The following is a 19778-nucleotide window of genomic DNA, read 5'->3' on the forward strand; positions in this document are numbered from 1 at the left end:
ATAGTTCAAATCTATGCCCCATGGCCTGGTGCCCCAAAATGCCCCACTCAGTGGAAGCCTACCAAGTGTCCTCCCACATGCACCCCTCAACGCGTGCGGCGGTAAATTGCCCAAAACCAAAATCTCTATCCATTTCTACTTACTCTCTCATCACTAAAATCGACAAATGTTTCAACAAACACACTAGAAATGGCAAAATGGTTTCTTCTTCAACCAGAAACAGCAATACCGCCTCAACATGTGCAGAGATAAATCGCCCAAAACTAAAATCTCTCCCTGGTTCCTCCATACTTTCTCATCCCTGGTTCCTCAACATGTGCAGAGGTATGAACTCGTCTCTCTTCCACATCCTTTATCTTTTTAGGGTAGAATAAAAAAAACCTTCCCTGAAATTTCTAACAATCATAAAAACCTCTCTTATGATTTCATTTTAACAAATACCTCCCATTAACTTTTGAGAAACTCAACAAAAACCTTCCTTCCATCACTATTCACCAAAAACATTAGATTGATGCGCCGGTCTTTAAATTATTTTACATATAAAATTACTGAAATAATCTCATTTTAATTCAACAAAAAAACATATTTCAGTAATTTTGTATGTAAAATTATATGTAAAATGGGATTATTTTAGTAATTTTATATGTAAAATAATTTATAAATGGTATAATGAGTATTTGAAAACAATTGATACATTAATCTACCATTTTCCGTCGCAATTTGTTAAAATGAAATTATCGGGGAAACTTTAGGGAGGTTTTTGTATATTACCCTATTTTTTAACTTTTAGGACCTAAGGTGATAGATTAATGGGGTAAGCTCCAGATGATTCCGATGTGAACTAGATGCTACAACAGGGGGAGGATTCCGCATCCGAATGCGATGCAGGTTTATAACTGAGAGATTGGCAAGATGACCGACTTTTTGATATGATTCTCGTCGGAATCTAAGAAATATATGGTTTCAGGCGACGATTATTATTGTCGGTGCAGAGAACAATAATTAAGAACAGGGGATTCTGCATGGGATTGAGGGAAAGCCCAAAGATGTTGAAGGAGGGAAGAGAAGTAGTGAGAAAAGAGAGAAATTGAAAAAAAAAGGTTGAGATATCCATCGGAATCGAGTGAGGATGGGGAAAGATGTCACTGGGAGGAGGGAAGAGATGAGAGTGATAGGGTTGAATGAGAGAGGAGAGAAATACTGAAGAGAAGAATGAGAGACAGGGGGTTCGTGATGATCCCACCGCTGGGTCGAGTTGCAGTAGTGGTGTCGTGAGTTAGAAGAAGAGAGGGAGAAGGAATTAGAAAGGGAGAGAGGAGAGGTCGGAGAGGAGGGAGGTCTGCTGCCGTTTGAGAAGATGAACTGTGCGAAAGGTATTACCGTTTCTGGTCAGAGAAGAAACCGTTTGTCGTTTCCAGTGTGTCTGCCGAAACGCTCCGGCGCCGGGGACGAGAGAGTAAGCGGAAATGGGTAGAGATTTTGGTTTTGGACGATTTACCTCCGCACGCGACGCATGTGGGAGGACACTTGGTGGGCTTCCATATTGTGTGGGGCGTTTGGGCGCAGATTTGAGTTCCTCCGCACACGTTAAGAGGGAATGCATGTGGGAGGACATTTGGCGGACTTTCATTGTGGAGGCACAGATTTGAACTCGCCAAGGAGATAACACCTACCACCTAAAAAATCTGCATATGCGTACAGGAATGAGAGATAAGGGCAGTTTACCGGTACCCATTAGAGGCACATCGTAAAATGACCATTCAATGAATACCACCTAGAAAGCGAGTCAGAAACTGCAGCTGAAAATGATTATGTCTATCAAACTTTGTCCAATTTAAAATCTTCCTACATGGGACCCAATACCCATTGATTGCCATTGTTTTAGACTTCTACTTTTATGCCATGTTTGGCATTGTTCCTTGCGAACATTTCCTTTGTTTTCTTATTCCAGGGAAGCAGAAAACAATTGCTATTTTATGTTTCCTGGGAATACAAGAATAGCATAAACTTTTTTTTTTTTTTTTCAGGAATGTCTCCCAATATCTAAGCCACGTTTAACTTCCCTGAAATTGTAAGAACAAGAACTTTAGGATGGTTACAGCTTTTCAACTTATCAAGAGAATCCTGGTTAAATTGAACATATTTGTGCGGATAAACCATCAGCAACACATAAAAAATCAAATACATTTGGTCGATGAAGGCGCGCATATATTTGTCACAAAGGCACCATTCTCGGACCATGATTTATGCAAGTTCGGCTTCCCAGTGCAAGATTGTAAAGACAGCTGGAACGGTGTGAGCACGGGCTTGCCCTGACCGAAACCAATCGAATCTCGATTTGTGCCTAAGATTTCAGAATATTTGAAAGCAGTACCACAGCTTCAAGGGAATAGGAGTCCAACAGAAGTTGGAAAAGAAAGGAAAAGGGAAACCTCGTACTATGATGAATGGTGATGTGATAGTAGTGCCCCAACATGTACCAAGTAAACAATATATTTACGCATTACAGACCATGTGCATGTACATATGAACCAACTCCACTCATTGATGCGTATTCGTTTTTTACCAAAACAAGCATAAATCATACATAATCTACACGAATCAGTACATTTAAAAAAAAAAAAAAAACAGAGGAAATATTACAGATAAGTACCCAAGATATCCTATACTTTAGGGAGCCTCACTTAGAGGTCTGAACTTTCGAATGTGTCACTTGACTTACAGATATATACATTTAACTCCAACTTTGTTAAATTAATGTTATGGTGAGGGGTAAGATTACATAAGTGTCAAAATGGCGGCAAAGTAAGTGTCCAAAGTGAGACTACCCACAATGAACAAATCAGGAAGAGCTTAATTTGCTACCACTAATTTGCATTCTAAGTCCAAAAATAAAAGAAGATGAATAGTAAAAAAGAGAATCAAAACATAGGCATTTTCGTAATTTTATCCCTTGCTGTGACATTAGTTTAATAGATTTAGACTTATGACTCAATTTGGAAAGCGTACAACTACAAATATGAACAGTACAAATATATACACAAGGTTTTGCACTCTACATACTTGTATTTGTACTCTTAAACTGAGCCTAAATGTATATTCTAGAGGTTGGGGGTACTATAGTGTCACATTTAAAAGTTCAAGCCCAAAAGTGAGACTACACACAAAGTACTGGGCTGTTTTTGTTTACAACAGCAAGAAACTTTTCATCATCTCTTCTTCACATGCCCTTGTGCTCGGGCTGTTTGTTGTGAAGCACAGATTGGAATCAATCCAGACGCAATGGTGACGCAACCTCTGCAACTCTTAATTAAAGAGTAGCTTAGGTCTTTGCAACTTCAAATGACCAAGGAAGAAATCTTTTCTTTGGGAAATTATGTGTGATGGTTTACATAATATGGCAAGAACGCAACAAGAAATACTCTCCGGTGATAACAATCTATTGGCAAGGGGTATGCAACCACAACGCATTAACATGATTGGAGTAGGGAATTGTGCTAATCTTCACATAGATGGCTCATTTGACCCAAACACAGGTGCTGCAGGACAAGCTTTTGTTCTTCAAGACACCGGTAGAAACCTCACAATAGCTTAAGGCAGAAGTTGTTGCGCCGTAGAAAGTTATGATGCGGAGCTTCGTACCTTAACTAGTGGTCTAGAAGCAGCCTCAACAGCCAATATGGTTGATATAACAATATGTTCTGATTGCCAAAAACTTGTTAATCTCTTCACAATTCACACCAGACCAAGTTCATGGGTAGAACAGATGCACTGGGTTCACATCCGGAAGCTGCTGCTTAGTTTCCAATCCTTCTCGCTTATTCATGTAAATAGACAGTAAAATCCAATGGCCCATCTTTTTGCTTACTTTGCTTGTAAGGGTAAAGTCACTCTAGCATATCATTCTACTACCCAAAATCATATAAAATTATTTTCTAATCAACGAAGCTGTTTTTCTTGTGAAAAAAAAAATGTACAGGGCATCTATATGCAATTTACCCTTAAAAAATAAAGAAAAAAATAGTGAGATTTATATTGGTTTCTTAAATGCTTATATGCATTATCTTAATTTTTCCATCTCTCAATGTTTACTTAGTGTGTATTTCACAGTTCATACCAAGTACTTACACCTCGTTGAGATAAACTGATATTTATCTTAGAATTGCCTTGCAATACTCTGTACTAACGATACTTTGAAGTATGAACCTCAATCCAATTATGCATTGCGATAAACTGATTACTAGCTCAGTTACTGATTACATATATCATGGGTGCACTTGTGCATTAGTTTCCACCCAACTCTGAGGTATATTAAAACAAGAAAAAATATTAATAAAAAATAAAAATAAAAAAAATCAACAAAAAAATTAGCATATACCCTTTCATGGTTCATTGTTAATTGAAGCCTGAATTTGAACAGATAAGTTTGTTATTTTTCTCTCCCGAAGAAACAATATTCTGCTGCTTAAAAGAAAACCACCATAGTCTGCCATAAAACACTGCCTGCTTCATCGAACCTACAATAAATTCTGTAAAACCACAAGGACAAATTTTAACGCTTAAAAGAATAATCGGAACAAAAACAAAATTTCTAAAATTTAAATGATAATGCTATCTCAAAACTCACGTTCTAATTTTAAGCAGCACTCATAGTGGGGAGGAGCAAATTATGTTCTTAAAAGCTTCACTAACCTTTATGTCAAGTCTCAGCAGCTGTAACTTATTTCATGTACAGACCACGAGTGCTAGGAGTTGATTTCCATCTCCTTTCAGAGTACCTTACTTCTGTTGAAGATATCAAGATCCTACAAGACCTTTGTAGCGGGCATAGGAAATAATCAATACAAAAAGGGATGCACAGACTATTCCAGTAAGGATGACCACCTGTCAACAACAATTTAAAGATTAAACATCATCCATATACACTGAAACAAACCCAGTTTCACTTTCACAAGACAAATGCTTTACATACCCATTTAAACACGTAACCATGGTTATCATTCCATGTGTATGGGATGTTCATGCCAAATATTCCACCCACCAAAGAATAGATGGATAGACAAACAGTTCCAGAACTTAGAAAGAGCTCTAGCTGAAGCAAAAAAGCAAGTTGAAAGAACAAAGAGGCCCTTTAGGTCATGGTACAACAAAATTCTATAACCTGGTCTAATAACATCAAGAACACACATTTTTCTCTTCATTGGAAAATCAAAATAGAAGGAAAACAGTGCCGATAAAAATAGAAGAAAACCAATACGAAGGGAAGATGGAAGTGAAAGACATCGTTGAAGAAATAAATCTGTAGAGGGCTCAGATGCATCACCTGAATCAACTGATTTCGATGATTGTCAAGCTGCAATAAAAATGCATTAGGTTCTTTAGACCACATGTTAACATTCAAGTGGATCCACTTGCTTGTAATTTCGGATTTCAAGATTCCAAGCAATTACCTGAATATTAATGTAATCCTCAGTGTCATCAATGTATTCACGCAGCTGACATGAAAACAAAAAAGGATCCAGGTTAGTATCATTAACAAGGTCTAACCAGACAACATGAAAAGACTGAAAACAAATTCAGTCTCTGATAATATTAGGCATGCCATATTGAATTTCAATCTTGACCCCACACATTACCACACCATCACAACCCAATTTGACCTCGGTTTAGAAATGTTCCATCCACTATTGAATAATATCAGGATTGAAAATTGGTCTGACAATACAATGGAAAAAAATATTTGACCAAATTACAGAAGAAACTGGCTGAGATCCCAAACTTTTATCCAAAATAAAATAGGCCAGCATAAACTGGCTTGTTTCATCTCCTTCCCAATTCATATTAAAATTTCACAAGAGCACAGCATAAGAAGAATAATAGTGGATATTGAAAACTGGTCTTTACATTTTTTCTCTCATTGATCAACTCTTTAGATCACAAAGAAATGCCAATACTGATTCACAGATATTTTTTGAAACAGGTAAAGTATAATATCATTGAAATAGAGCAAAAAACATGTATAAGAAGGAGCTGTACACAGGGATTTACAAATACTGCCCAAGCAGTCCTATACCCCCAAACCCTGATTTATAAAAAGATTAATTTTGTCCTTAAACAATCTGTTCGCTAGACAAGAGAACATTTTCCCCAAAGTTTTCTGAAAAACTGTTTCTGTAGAGCTATGTTGATTCATGAAAACCCTTGCATTCCTCTCCTGCCAAATACACAAAAAAACTGCTGCAGAAGCCAAGTTCCACGCCAGTTTCCCCCCTCTTGTGAGACATTTCCAGCTCTTCACAAAGTCCACCAATTCAGGGCAGCATCTTTGCACTTCAAACAAGAACCCGACCTTATTCCAAACCTCGGAAGAGAAGCTGCAGTGTAGTAACAAATGATTGACTGATTCATTATGCTCCTGACAGAGAACACAAAATGGTGGTGTCCAGAAGCATGCCTTTCCTCACCAAATTATCCCTGGTTAAAATCCTGTTCAGATAGACCATCCACACAAAAAATGCTACCTTTGTGGGCACACTCATACACCACACGATGTTGACTGGGATGGGCTTATCTTCTGACCTAGAGATGTAAAAAGATTTGACAGAGAAAACCCCAGATTTCTCCCACTTCCAAGTTCTATCCTTTCTCCCTACGTCCACTTGAGTACTATATAGTTTATGCATTCAATCCACCAGTGACTCCACTTCCCAATCATTCAAATTTTGTCTAAAAAGAGGCACCCATACCAAACTTCAATTTTGCACCTGCAAATAATCTGATACAAGAGCCTCTTTATCCATAGCTATTTCAAACAGAGTGGGATAAATATTCATCAAGGGTCTGTTGTTGCACCAGATGTCCTTCCAGAAATTTACCCGGAGTCCATCCCCAACGCTGAACCATATTCCTTTTGAGAAAAGATCATAAGCTTTCCCAATACCTTTCCAAACAGAACATCCACAGGGTTTATTTGGCTCCCATGGTACCCAACCAGAATTCCTGTAACCATATTTAGCCACCACCACCACCCTCCAAAGTTTGCAAATCTTATTCTGATTCACCAGCTTATATTTTTTCTTCTCATCTCTCCAGACTCCAACCTCTCCACAAAAATTCTCTCATCTTCTCTATGGAATTTGCCATTCCAGCAGGAATTGGGTACAATGAGAGTAAATATATAGGAAGGGAAGACAGCATGCTTTTTAGCAGAGTTATTTTACCTCCATATGACAAATATTTAGCTTTCCAAGAGGCTAATCTCTTCTCTATTCTTTCCAAAATAGGTTCCCATATCGATTTGGAATTACACCTAGCTCCCAAAGGCATCCCCAAATATTTCAGAGGCAGTTTGCCCGTTCTACACCCCCATTCCACCACCCACCTTTCTAGCTCTTGCACCTCCCCCACAGCAAGCCTGACACAACCTCAAACCACCACAGAACTGCATTAATATAACCAAGTTGTTCACAAGATGCATCACAAAAAATAAGTGTCATTGGTAAACTGCAATAAAGAAACCTCAACCCTTTCATCTCCCACTGTAAAACCTTCTAAAATAACCCCTCATTCACAGATACATGGTAAATCCATTCAGAATTGTTCAAGGAGACCAGTTAATCAAAAGGAGATGACAACAAAAGTGCTGGTTTTGGATTTAAAGAATGGCTGGTGAACTTTTGGGATGACAAATGGAAGTGGTAATATGACTACTGTTTATTTTTGCAACATTACCTGGAGCAAGAGACTGGACTATGAATTGTATGACAACAAAAGTGCTGATTTTGGATTTAAAGAATGGCTGGTGAATTTTAGGGATGACAAATGGAAGTGGTAATATAACTACTGTGTATTTTTACAACAACATTACCTATAGTACGAGATTGGACTATGAATAATATGGTTCTTAGGTTTATTGATAAAAAAAATATGATTTTTTAGCCTCTACCAAGTGATTAAGTTTAAGTTACTTTATTACTGTTAAAAGTGTTAAAATAATTGATTTTATGTTTGTTAGGGTCTGTTTGGCTGATTAAAGCCTTTTTATTTTAATCTAATATTGTACTATCACTTAATAGGGGCACAAGGGTCATTTCCCTTATTTTTTCGCCCTATATATTATAATGAAGCTGGTGCCGCCAGTACTGTTCCATTGGCTCTTCTCTTCTCTTTGCTGTACCCTTCAACCAGATTTACTGTCAAGATGGTATCAGAGTGCGGCCATTGAATCTGGGCATCAAGTGTCATCTCCAAGCTGCTGAATCTGGGCAGAACAGAGTACATCTGGGTTGTTCGAGTCAGGCCTGCAACTGGTACCGCCCCATTTTTTTTTCTTTTCTTATCTTCCCTTGGTCGTGTACCAAGAGGAAAATGAATGGACCTGAACCACTGAATGTTGGCACACCCTTGTGAGGTTTTTCCTCTGTTTGTTTTGAATCGTGTGATCCCGTACCTGTGAAAGGCTGTTGTAGGTCACATATGACCTGTTTTCTCTACTTGTTGGCTTGATGCCTTGTGTGTAAGGATCTCCCCTTGTGATTATTGCTTGTAGATCTGCTGAGAAAACTAGTAGGTTGGGACCGCTACTCCGTACAGGTCTGAAAATCATATCTGTCATCTTGTTTATTCTGGAAATTGGTGCTGGTCTAATCACTTGTTATGTGTGGAGTTTTTTGTTCTGATATAAGGAGGGATCCTAAGTTGAAGTCTTTTTATAAAAATAATTCTATGTTGACCATGTCTTCTGAGAATTCTGCTACTTCAGGGATTTCTGGAAATCAAAATGGGGTAAGTGGGGGAATGGATATGAGTTTCTCCATGGCTGTCATTCCTTTTGATGGTTTGAATTACCTTGAATGGTCTAGGGGAGTAAAACTCTACATCACTACTAGGGGAAAAATAGGATACATCAATGAGAAAGTGAAGGAACCGAAGAGTGGAAGTGTTGAATATGATAGATGGAACCAAGAAAATAGTATGGTGATGTCTTGGATCTTGGTTTCCATGCTGCCATAGGTGAGAAAAACTTTTATGTGGGCTGAAACTGCTTGTGAAATATGGAAACAAGCAAAGTCCACCTATTCAGAACAGAGACACTATGCCAAGATATACCAATTGCAAGCTGAATCGTCCACTTGTAAGCAGGGAGAAAGGAGTCTCTCAGTGTACTATTCGGATCTGACATCGATATGGAAAGAACTTGATCACTATCAAAATGTTAACTGGAAGTGTGATAAGGATGCAAAGGCATACAAATCACTTGTATCTCAGCAACGGGTATTTACCTTCCTCTTGGGGCTGAATCCTTCATACGAGTCCATCAGGGTGCAAATCTTGGGAAGTTAAGACTTGCCATCAGTTCAAGAGGTTTATGCCTTGGTTCAGTCAGAAGAAAGTAGAAGAAATGTGATGAATTCTATAGAGGGGGAGCCAGTTGCTCTAGCTGTCCGGGGAAGTTCAGATTCTAATGTTGGAGGTGGTTCTAAGAAGGGTGACTCTCAGAAGGGAGCATATGATAAGAATAAGCTTTCGTGCACTCACTGCCAGAAGGCAAGACACACCAGAGATACCTGCTGGGATCTCCATGGAAAACCTAAATGGGCACAAGATTTGGGTAAGAAGTCAACAACTGATCAGGGCAAAAAACCAAGTCAGCAAAATCAGAAAAGGTATAACTCAGCTAATATGGCATCTCAAGAGACTAGTCCCATTGTAACTCAGGAAAGGCACCCCAGTTTTGACCCTAAGGAAGAGATCATCAACTCTTTCCGTGACCATTTAGAGTTATATGGTAGGACTCTTCGCCATATGGATGCTGGTCCTACTCCTACCTCTTTTGCATATGCTGCAGGTAACACTGCCACTGCCTTCCATGTGTCATCTCGTGCCTCTGATTCCCCTTGGGTAATTGACTTCGGAGCCTCAAACCACATGACCTGTAAGTCAAATTTATTTCAGGCATACAATCTTCTCTCTGGGAGAGATAACGTGAGACTAGCTGATGGCTCTTTCTCCACCATAGCCGGCCAAGGAACCATATCTCTCCTACTCGGCCTTACCCTTCATAACGTACTACATGTTCCTAAATTACCTATAAATCTGCTTTCCACTAGTAGTATTACTCACTCCTTGAACTGTTCAGTTACTTTCTATCCGTTTTCATGTGTGTTTCAGGGTTTGGCCTCGGGGAAGACGATTGGTAGAGGAAGCATGGTGGATGGCCTCTACGTGTTGGAGAATAAAGCTGGTCTTGTGGCTACAGAGTCTTTGAGTTCGTCCAATGAGAGTCAAGCCTATTTATGGCATATTCGTTTTGGTCATCTTTCTTTTGAGTCGTTAAAAGTTATGTTTCCAAATTGTTTGAGTCTTTGTCAGTGAGTCAGTAGCAGTGTCAGACATGTCAATTGAGTAAACATTGTAGAAGCTCTTTTCCTTTGAGAAATAAAAGAATTACCTTTCTCTTAGTGGAAGAGTTACACTGATTAAGGCCACGCTTGCTAATTTACCCATCTACTTCCTGTTTGTGTTCAAAATCCCAGTGAATGTATCTAACAGGTTGGAGAAGATGATGAGAGACTTCTTGTGGGAGCCCATTAGAGGAGAAGAGGGATCACAGAGTCAGTTGGGAGGTAGTTTCCAAGAGTAAAATTTGTGGTGGTTTGGGGCTCGGGAATGTTAGAAGAAGGAATATGGCTCTTCTAGGGAAGTGGTTGTGGAGGCTCCCCTTGGAGAAGGAGAAGTTATGGGCTAGAATAGTGGCAAGTATACATAGGCTGGAGCACAATGGTTAGGATGTTGGAGTCAAAGCTAGGACCACAAGCTTTTCTCATTGGAAAGCCATTCACGATCTGCTTCCAGTATTCTCCCCTAATATCAGGTTTGATCTGAATTCCGGTAACTCCATAAAATTCTGGGAACAAACTTGGGTGGGGAGTGCCCCTCTAAAGGATCAGATTCCTTCTTTGTATGCTCTATCTGATCTTAAAAATGAGACAGTTTCATCCTTCATTACAATTTGGGTCTCAGAAGGGCCTTGAGGGATTCAGACTTTGCTAATATTTAGAGCCTTCTTGAACTTCTTTATAATGTTGTCTTAGACCCCACAAGGGCAGACTCTAGAATTTGGACCCCTACCCCCACTGGCTTCTTTTCTTTTGCTTCATTTTTCAAAGTCCTAAGCCAGTCCACCAGTCTTATAACCCCATCTTTCCCTGTTGATGAGGTTTGATGTAGAGCAATCCCTCCTAGGGTTGGTAGTTTTTGTTGGGAAGCCTATCTGGAAAGATTCAACACTGGTGGTCTACTCCAAAAGAAGCGACCCAATACTTGTTTGTCACCCCATTGGTGTGTTCTATGTAAAGCGGATGGGGAGACTAGTTTTCACCTATTGGTGTCATGCCATTTTGCGAGGTCAATTTGGGAATGGGTTTTTTCCCTCTTTGGGTGTAGATGGAACCCTCCATCAAATCTGCAGGGCCTTGTTTCCCCTTCTATCTTCAGGTGGCATAGGAAAAGGGGAAGGACTATGTGGAGATGTTTGAGGGTTGTAATATGTTGGACAATATGGGAAGAAAGAAACTTCAGGATATTCTTAGCGGCTGAGAGAGGGGTGGAAGAACTAAAGGCTATCATTCATATTAGGGTTGTACAGTGCCTGAAATCGTTAGACCTATTCATAGGTTACATAGTGGATGGCATGTTGAGGAAGTGGGGTGAAATAACAAAGTGCACACAGACCAAGTCAGTAATGAGTGTGTCTTGGACACCTCCACCTGTTGGGTTCATGAAATTAAATTTTGATGGGAGTAGTAGGGGGAACCCGGGATTGGGGGTGTCTTTAGGGATCTACCTATTCTTTTGTTTTCTTGATTGTATTTGGAAGATAAGTGTGTTTGTCTTCCTTATGTAACCTCTTTGGTGAATTAATGAAATTGTTATTGATCAAAATAAATAAATAAATAGATGTATCCTTCTTTGAGAATCAACCTTACTTCTCGGTTTCTCCTCAGGGGGAGAGTAGGGTTGAGGAGAAACAAGCTCAGACTCAACTACCTCCTCTACCTGACCCTCCTTCATTCCGTATCTTTCTTCGCCGCCACAAAAGCCAGCAAAGTTTAAGAGCCGTGGAACCTAATACTATGCAACCAACATCATCGGCTTCACCAAAGGTTGATCCTTCCCATTAGCCAGGTACACTTGCCTCTATTGATATGCCTGCTCCTCTCAATGTTGATTCCCCTGTCATTAATGATCTTGATGTTCCTATTGCTAAGAGAAAGGGTGTTAGATCTTATACCACTAACCATCCTATCTCTCACTTTGTGTCCTATGATCATATTTCATCTTCATATCATGCATTCCTCTCCTCTGTTGACAGTATCCCCATTCCTAAGAATGTGGTAGAAGCTTTATCCAAACCTGAATGGACAGATGCAATGAAGGAAGAGATTGATGCATTATACAAAAATGGCACTTGAGAGTTGGTGGATCTTCCTGAAAGGAAGAAACCAGTGGGGTGCAAGTGGGTGTTCACAGTGAAACACAAGGCTGATGGAACTATTGAAAGGTACAAGGCCAGACTGGTGGCAAAAGGTTTTACACAAGTATATGGAGTGGACTATGCAGAGACTTTTGCCCCAGTAGCCAAGATGAACTCTATCAGAATTCTCCTTTCACTAGCGGCAAATCTTGACTGGGAATTTCACCAATTGGACATAAAAAATGCTTTCTTGAATGGTGACTTAGAAGAGGAAGTGTACATGACCCAACCTCCAGGTTTTTGTGCTAAAGGCAATGAACAAAAAGTATGCAAGCTAAAAAAATCTTTAGGCCTGGTTTAGTAAGTTCCACTCAGTAGTTCAACAGATAGGGTTAAAACAATGTCAGTCAAGATCACACACCATTTGTAAAGAAAGGTGAAGGAAAAATTGCAACTCTAATTGTGTATGTAGATGACATAGTGATCACAGGAGATTGGGAGGTTGAAATACAGAGACTAAAAAAGTTCTTGGCCACTCAATTTGAGGTGAAAGATTTGGGCCCCTTACGTTATTTCCTTGGAATTGAAGTTGCCCGCACTTACAAGGGCATCTTTATTTCCCAATGGAAATACGTACTAAATCTACTAGAAGATACAGGCAAACTAGGGGGTGAGACCAATTGACTCACCAATTGAACCTAACCATCATCTAGGAGACAGTCAGGGAGATTTCTTGAAAGATGTGAAGAAGTTTCAGAGACTTGTAGGGAGACTCTTGTATTTGTCTATGACCAGGCCTGATATTGCTTATGCAATGGGTGTCCTTGTTCAAATCATGCACAATCCTAAGACAACTCACCTTGAAGTTGCAGAGAGGATCCTCAGATACCTCAAAAAGTTTGTTGGAGTTGGTTTCCTGTTCCAAAAATATGGACATTTAAAGGTGGAGGTATATATTGATGCTGATTGGGCAGGGGGCAGTTGATGACCGAAAGTCTACCAGTGGATATTATGCCTTTATAGGGGTAAACCTATTCACATGGAGAAATAAGATTCAAAATGTGGTGGCTAGGTCTAGTGCTGAAGCAGAATACAGAGCTATGTCTCAGGGAGTTGCTGAAATCATGTGGATAAGAAATCTGTTAGGAGAACTGGGTTTTACAGTTAGTAACCCTATGTCACTCTATTGCGACAATAAGGCTGCTATCAACATTGCAGCTAATCCAGTCCTCCATGATAGGACGAAACACATTGAAGTGGACAAGCATTTATTAGAGAGAAACTTGTAAGTGGAGAAGTGTGCACCCCATATGTCAGCTCGGAAGAACAACTTGTAGACATTGATAAAGTGCAAAGTGTGCTTAATTTATAAATTCTATTTAAATTTCATATTCAATGAAGCCAAATTAATGTTGCAGGTACGATGAGCTTGGAATTGAAGAATTGAATACCAATTGGTAGAAATCTCAATCTATGGTGCAAGTTGAAGTGAAGAGAGGAAGGAGGCGGCGAACAAAGAAAGGAGCGAATTGCCAGGCGGATTCACCCCAAGAATTTCCTTTTATTTTGGAAGGATAAGATGGCAGATTCGATCCATATCTGGATTCCTATTTTTGTGCTGAGAAGAGGAAGTTGTTTAGGATAATTCAAATCCTATCCTATAGGAGATAATCTATAGGGAACCCTTATCTTTTGAGTATTATATAAAGAGAAAAATTCCAAAAGAAAAGAAAAGACAGAAGAAGGCGGCGGAAAAGGAGAAGGAGACAAACAAGAGCTGGACGATGATAAGGAGAAGACAAGTTCATCGATCTCAACCTCAAAGGGGACATCATGAGTTCTTTCTTGTACCTTGTTTGTTTAATTTCCTTTATCATGAACTAGTTTAATTGTAGCTAGGGCTATGGAAAGCCTAACCACGACCGTGTATTGATTTTTATTTAATTTAACCAAGTTGTTTTTATTTTCATATTGTCTATTAGTTATTATGCGCAATGCAATTAGGAGCTTGGCCGCCCCTTAGTTGATTTGGTTTATGTGAATGAATCGGAAGGGAAATTCATATAATAGACTAAATAATTCATAGTGTGAATCAAATGGTATATAGGAATATATATGCATGATTCATCTGGTGATACAGGTTTTTCATAGAACTTAGTGCACTTTCTATCTCGAGAACTCTAATAGAGGAATCGAAGGGTTACTTGATAGAAGTAGGTTTGATATATCCTGAAAGGGAATATTATATAAATTAGGAAAAACTTCAGCTTATGAAAATAATAAATTATCTTGGTTAATTTAATAAATTGATGTTCATTGGAATGGTTAGGTGGACCAATAGTCCTGGTGCTTTCAATTAAATCGTTGAAAGTTCAGTCATTGATTGCCTTTGTTTTTATTTCTTTTATCTTTAATTTTCAGTAGTTAAAATTGCTAGATCCAAAATTCGGTTGTCCAAATAATTAATGGAAATTACAGTTTTAGTACTTATTTTGTTAAATCCTCGTGGGAACGATATCTTTATACTACTTGATAACTAGTGCACTTGCTAGGGTTATATAATTATAACTATCAAGTTTTTGGTGCCGTTGTCGGGGATTTAATCCTAAAATAATATTAGAACTTGTTACCCTTGGTTAATTTGGATTTTACTCTTTATTTAATGTATCCAAATTCTTGCTTTGTTCAGATTAATTAGTGTATGACACGCACTAGAGGCAAAGAACTAGCAGAATTCGACCCTGAAATAGAGAGAACCCTTCGCATACTACAAAGAGCCAACAAAAGTAAAGAGAGAGAGAGAAAGTCGAAGAAGGCGAACCAGCAGAAGAAGTTGAGGAAGAGATGGCAGACGAATCAAATCGAACTCTTTTGGACTATGCTTGTCCAACAATTGATGGGGCTACTTCTACCATCAGCAAGCCAACGATTATCCAAATGATCCAAACGAGTATTCAGTTTAGTGGGTTGCCGAGTGATGATCCTAATACACACATTGTTAACTTCCTAGAAATATGCGACACATTCAAGCATAATGAAGTTAGCGATGATGCTATTAGGCTTAGACTTTTCCATTTTCATTACGTGATAAAGCTAAGGATTGGCTTAACTCACTCCCTGCAGGAAGTATCACTACTTGGAACAACTTGACTCAAAAATTTTTGGCTAAGTATTTTCCTCCCTCTAAAGCAGCAAAATTGATCAATGATATCACTACTTTTGTTCAACTAGAGAGGGAATCTTTGTATGAGGCATGGGAACGATTTAAAGAGATGCTTAGAAAGTGTCCTCACCATGGAATACCAGTTTGGCGTCAAATTCAAACTTTTTATAATGGTATTACTCCATCTAATCGCTCCATTATTGATGCAGCAATAGGAGGCACAATCACGAGGAAAACTCCAAATGAAGCCTATGATCTAGTGGAAGAAATGGTATCAAATAGCTACCAATGGAATAATGACCGAACTGATCGAAGGGGAATACATCATATAGATTCTTTTACAGCTTTATCTGCTCAGCTTGCTAGTTTGAATAAAAAATTAGACAATCTTAGTGTTGCAGCAATTAATGTGTCATCTTGTAATCCATGTGACATTTGTGGCCAATTGGGACACAAATTCTGATTGTTAGGTAGGTAATCATTTTGCTTCACATGAAAGTGCTAATTTTGTTTCTCATGGTGGTAGGCCAAATTTCAACCCCTATTCGAATACATACAATACAGGGTGGAGGAGTCATCCGAATTTTTCGTGGAATAACAACCAACAAAAAACACCCATGGGATTTCAACAACAGCTGCCCCCACAAGAAAAGAAGGGAAATTTAGAAGACATGATTTCTAAGTTCATTAATATTGCTGAAACAAAGCTTCAAGATCATGAAAAGAGATTCTTAAATCAAGAGGCATCTATTAAAAACTTAGAAATTCAAGTGGGGCAGATCGTGAACATGTCAGAAAAAAAAAGAGGGACGATTGCCTAGCAATACAGAGAAGAACCCAAGGGAGCAAGTGAATGCCATTGCCTTGAGAAGTGGAAAGACTATTGGCGAGATCAATGATGATGATCAAAAAGTTGAGGTAGCTGATTCACAAATGGAGATCAAAGGGAGTACACCTAAACTAAATTTAGATGCTATTAAACTTCCTCTCCCCAACCCTAAAAGAGTTTTGAAAATTAATTTGAATAAACAATTCGAAAAATTTCTAGAGGTGTTTAGAAAAATACATATTAACATTCCTCTTCTTGATGTACTGTCACAGATGCCAAGATATGCCAAATTCTTAAAAGAGGTGATGTCAAATAAAAAGAAATGGGAGGAGTGCGAAATGGTGAAACTTAACGAAGAGTGCTCAGCAATTCTTCAAAATAAATTGCCCCCAAAGCTCAAGGACCCAGGGAGTTTTTTTATTCCTTGCTCCATAGGAGATACTGAGTTTGAAAAGCTTTATGTGATTTAGGTGCTAGTATAAATCTAATACCATATTGTATTTTTGAAAAACTTGGATAGCATGAACTAACACCTACTACTATTACCTTACAATTAGCTGATAGAAGTATTAAATATCCTAAGGGAATAGTAAAAGATGTTTTAGTCAAAGTGAGCAATTTTATTATACCTGCTGACTTCATTGTGTTGGATATGGAGGAAGATAGGACAATGCCTTTTATTTTAGGGAGACCTTTTCTTGCTACTGGTAATGCTTTAATTGATGTGCAAAAAGGTCTACTTACTCTTAGGATCAATGGTGAAGAAATATTTAATGTATTTAAGACCAAGAAGTATCCTAACACAATTGAACATGAAATATATGCAATCGATAGCATTGATGTTTGGGCAGCTAAAATCAATGCATCTAAATTAGATGATCCTTTAGGAAGCTGCATTCGTAATTCTTGTGAAAACGTGCAGATCTTGGATAAAGAAATTAAGGAGGTTTTGAACTATTTGAAGGTTGGTCAAGAAGGACTCAAGCCAAGACAAGGAAAACTTTTACCACTGGATGGACCGACCTCGACCAAGCAATTGCGACCGTCCATTGAAACGACTTCAGCTTTGGAACTTAAACATTTACCTTCTCATTTGAAATATATATTTTTGGGAGAAAGTTCCACCTTACCTGTGATTATTTCTTCTAATTTGACAGGTCTCCGAGAGGAAAAGTTCGTAAGGGTGCTCAAGCAACATATATTGGCTATCGGATGGAGCATCGCCGACATAAAAGGGATTAACCCTTTAGCGTGCACGCACAAAATCTTGATGGAAGAAGGTTGCAAACCCAAGGCACAACCATAAAGAAGGTTAAATCATAAAATGCAACAAGTAGTGAAGACAAAAATTCTTAAATGGCTCGAAGCAGGTATTATTTATCCTATCTCCTATTCATCATGGGTAAGTCCTGTTCAAGTTGTGCCAAAAAAGGGTGGGACCACTGTAATTTTAAATGAAAATAATGAATTGACTCCCACAAGAACAGTAACTGGCTGGAGGGTGTGCATAGACTACAGGAAATTGAATGAGGCTATTAGGAAAAATCACTTTCATTTGCCATTTATTGATCAAATGATAAAGAAACTTGCAGTACATGAATATTATTGTTTCTTAGATGGTTACTCTGGTTATCTTCAAGTACCCATTGCACTTGAAGATCAAGAGAATACTACTTTCACTCGCCCATATGGAACATTTGCATTTAGGAGAATGTCATTTGGATTGAGTGATGCACCAGCTACTTTCCAACGTTGCATGATGTATTTGTTTGGCGATTTCATTGAAGATTTCATGGAAGTGTTTATGGATGATTTCTCCATTTATGGATCATCATTCGATGTGTGCTTACATATTTTAGAATAGGTACTTCAAAGATGTAAGGAATCTAACCTTGTTTTGAATTGGGAAAAATGTCATTTCATGGTTAAGGAAGTGTTGTTGCTTGTGATGATTGAGAGAGAGAGAGAGAGGAGAGGTACGGATGATAGAAAGAAAAGCAAAACTCTATACTTGCAGCCGCCAATCTTCTATTTATAATAATCTTTAAAAAAAAAGACAAAATTACAAGTATGCCCCTGGTGGCATATCCTAGGATAAGAACAATAAGAAAAGAAAGAAATGACTAATAGCTGAAACTGCCCCACTAACATCAATTACAAGGAACACTCAAGCCTTACAACACTCTCCCTCAAGTTGGGCTGAAAATGTCTATCATGCCCAACTTGTCGCATAGCTCATTGTGCTACGAACACGGGAGTCCTTTTGTGAGGACATCAACAAGTTGTTCATTGGTGTATTTCCGCATCCATAGAAGTGTATGCCGCCCTTGCACCTAACTTACCTGTATCCCGTAATAGATCAATGGTGTATTTCCTTTGAGACAAAGATTCCCCTTTTTGAATGGGCAACTTCGATCCCAAGAAAATGCTTTAGGAGTCCTAGATCTTTCACTTCAAATTTGGATGCAAAGAATTGTTTCAATTTCTGTATCTCTGAACTCCAACTCCCTGTAATGATGATATCGTCTACATACACTATCAATACGACAACCTGCTCCTAACATCTCTTCACAAAGAGTGTAAGATCAAACTAGCACTATTGGAACCCCGTCTCTTGAACTGCCATGTGAAACTTGCTGAACCAGGCTCTGGGAGACTGTTTTAAGCCGTAGAGAAACTTTCGTAGCTTGCACACCTTGTTTTCACTTCCCTTGGCAGAGAAAACAGGAGGTTGAACCATATATACCTCTTCTTCCAAGTCACCATTCAGGAAGGCATTCTTTATGTCCAGTTGATGCAATTCCCAGTCAAAGTTAGCAACTAAGGATAGGAAAACCCTAATCGAGTTCATCTTAGCCACCTGGGCAAAAGTCTCATCAAAATCAACTCCATATACCTGTGTGTACCCTTTGGCTACTAGTCTTGCTTTGTACCTTTCAACTGTTCCATATGCCTTGTGCTTAACTGTGAACACCCATTTGCACCCCACGGGTTCTTTCCCCTCTAGAGGATCCACCAATTCCCAAGTCTAATTTTTGTGGAGGGCATCAATCTCCTCCTCCATGGCATATATCCACTCAGGGTATTTTAAGGCTTCTGCAACATTCTTGGGAACAGAGATGCAGTCAACTGCCGAGAGGAAGGCTCGGTACGAGGGAGAGGTGGTCATAGGAAACAAAGTGGGTAATGGGGTGCTTGGTAATGCACGACCTAACTCCCTTTCGTTGAGAAATAGGGATGTCTAGGTCGTCCACAGTGAGAGACGGGTTAGGGATTGGACTTACCTCATGGGATTCTGATGATGTCAGTTG

General features: G+C 38.9%; 1 protein-coding gene, 1 long non-coding RNA gene and 1 other non-coding gene across 4 annotated transcripts in view; 1 reads left to right on the forward strand and 2 right to left on the reverse strand.

Annotated features, from left to right (window-relative positions):
* The first annotated feature begins 168 nt into the window (after window positions 1-168).
* Window positions 169-2524, forward strand: LOC148879006 (uncharacterized). The gene is made up of 2 exons (XR_016104097.1): window positions 169-324; window positions 2028-2524. It is a non-coding gene; the product is annotated as an uncharacterized LOC148879006 (long non-coding RNA).
* A 1668-nt stretch (window positions 2525-4192) lies between these two features.
* Window positions 4193-19778, reverse strand: part of LOC148879007 (magnesium transporter MRS2-I-like) — a 53333-nt gene continuing 37747 nt past the window's right edge. For both annotated transcript variants that reach the window (XM_088960369.1, XM_088960370.1), the window contains 5 exons: window positions 5451-5495; window positions 5324-5353; window positions 4973-5092; window positions 4693-4884; window positions 4193-4529 (listed from right to left, as the gene is read on the reverse strand). In XM_088960369.1, coding sequence (XP_088816495.1) covers window positions 4798-4884; window positions 4973-5092; window positions 5324-5353; window positions 5451-5495 — 282 coding nt within the window. In that variant the 3' untranslated portion in view covers window positions 4193-4529; window positions 4693-4797. The remainder of the gene's footprint in view (window positions 4530-4692; window positions 4885-4972; window positions 5093-5323; window positions 5354-5450; window positions 5496-19778) is intronic.
* On the reverse strand, window positions 15670-15776 carry LOC148879008 (small nucleolar RNA R71). Its single transcript, XR_016106068.1, has one exon. It is a non-coding gene; the product is annotated as a small nucleolar RNA R71 (small nucleolar RNA).

Source organism: Nelumbo lutea, chromosome 1, assembly GCF_056320005.1.
Source record: "Nelumbo lutea isolate HS-2025 chromosome 1, American lotus-T2T, whole genome shotgun sequence".
Lineage (NCBI taxonomy): Eukaryota > Viridiplantae > Streptophyta > Magnoliopsida > Proteales > Nelumbonaceae > Nelumbo > Nelumbo lutea.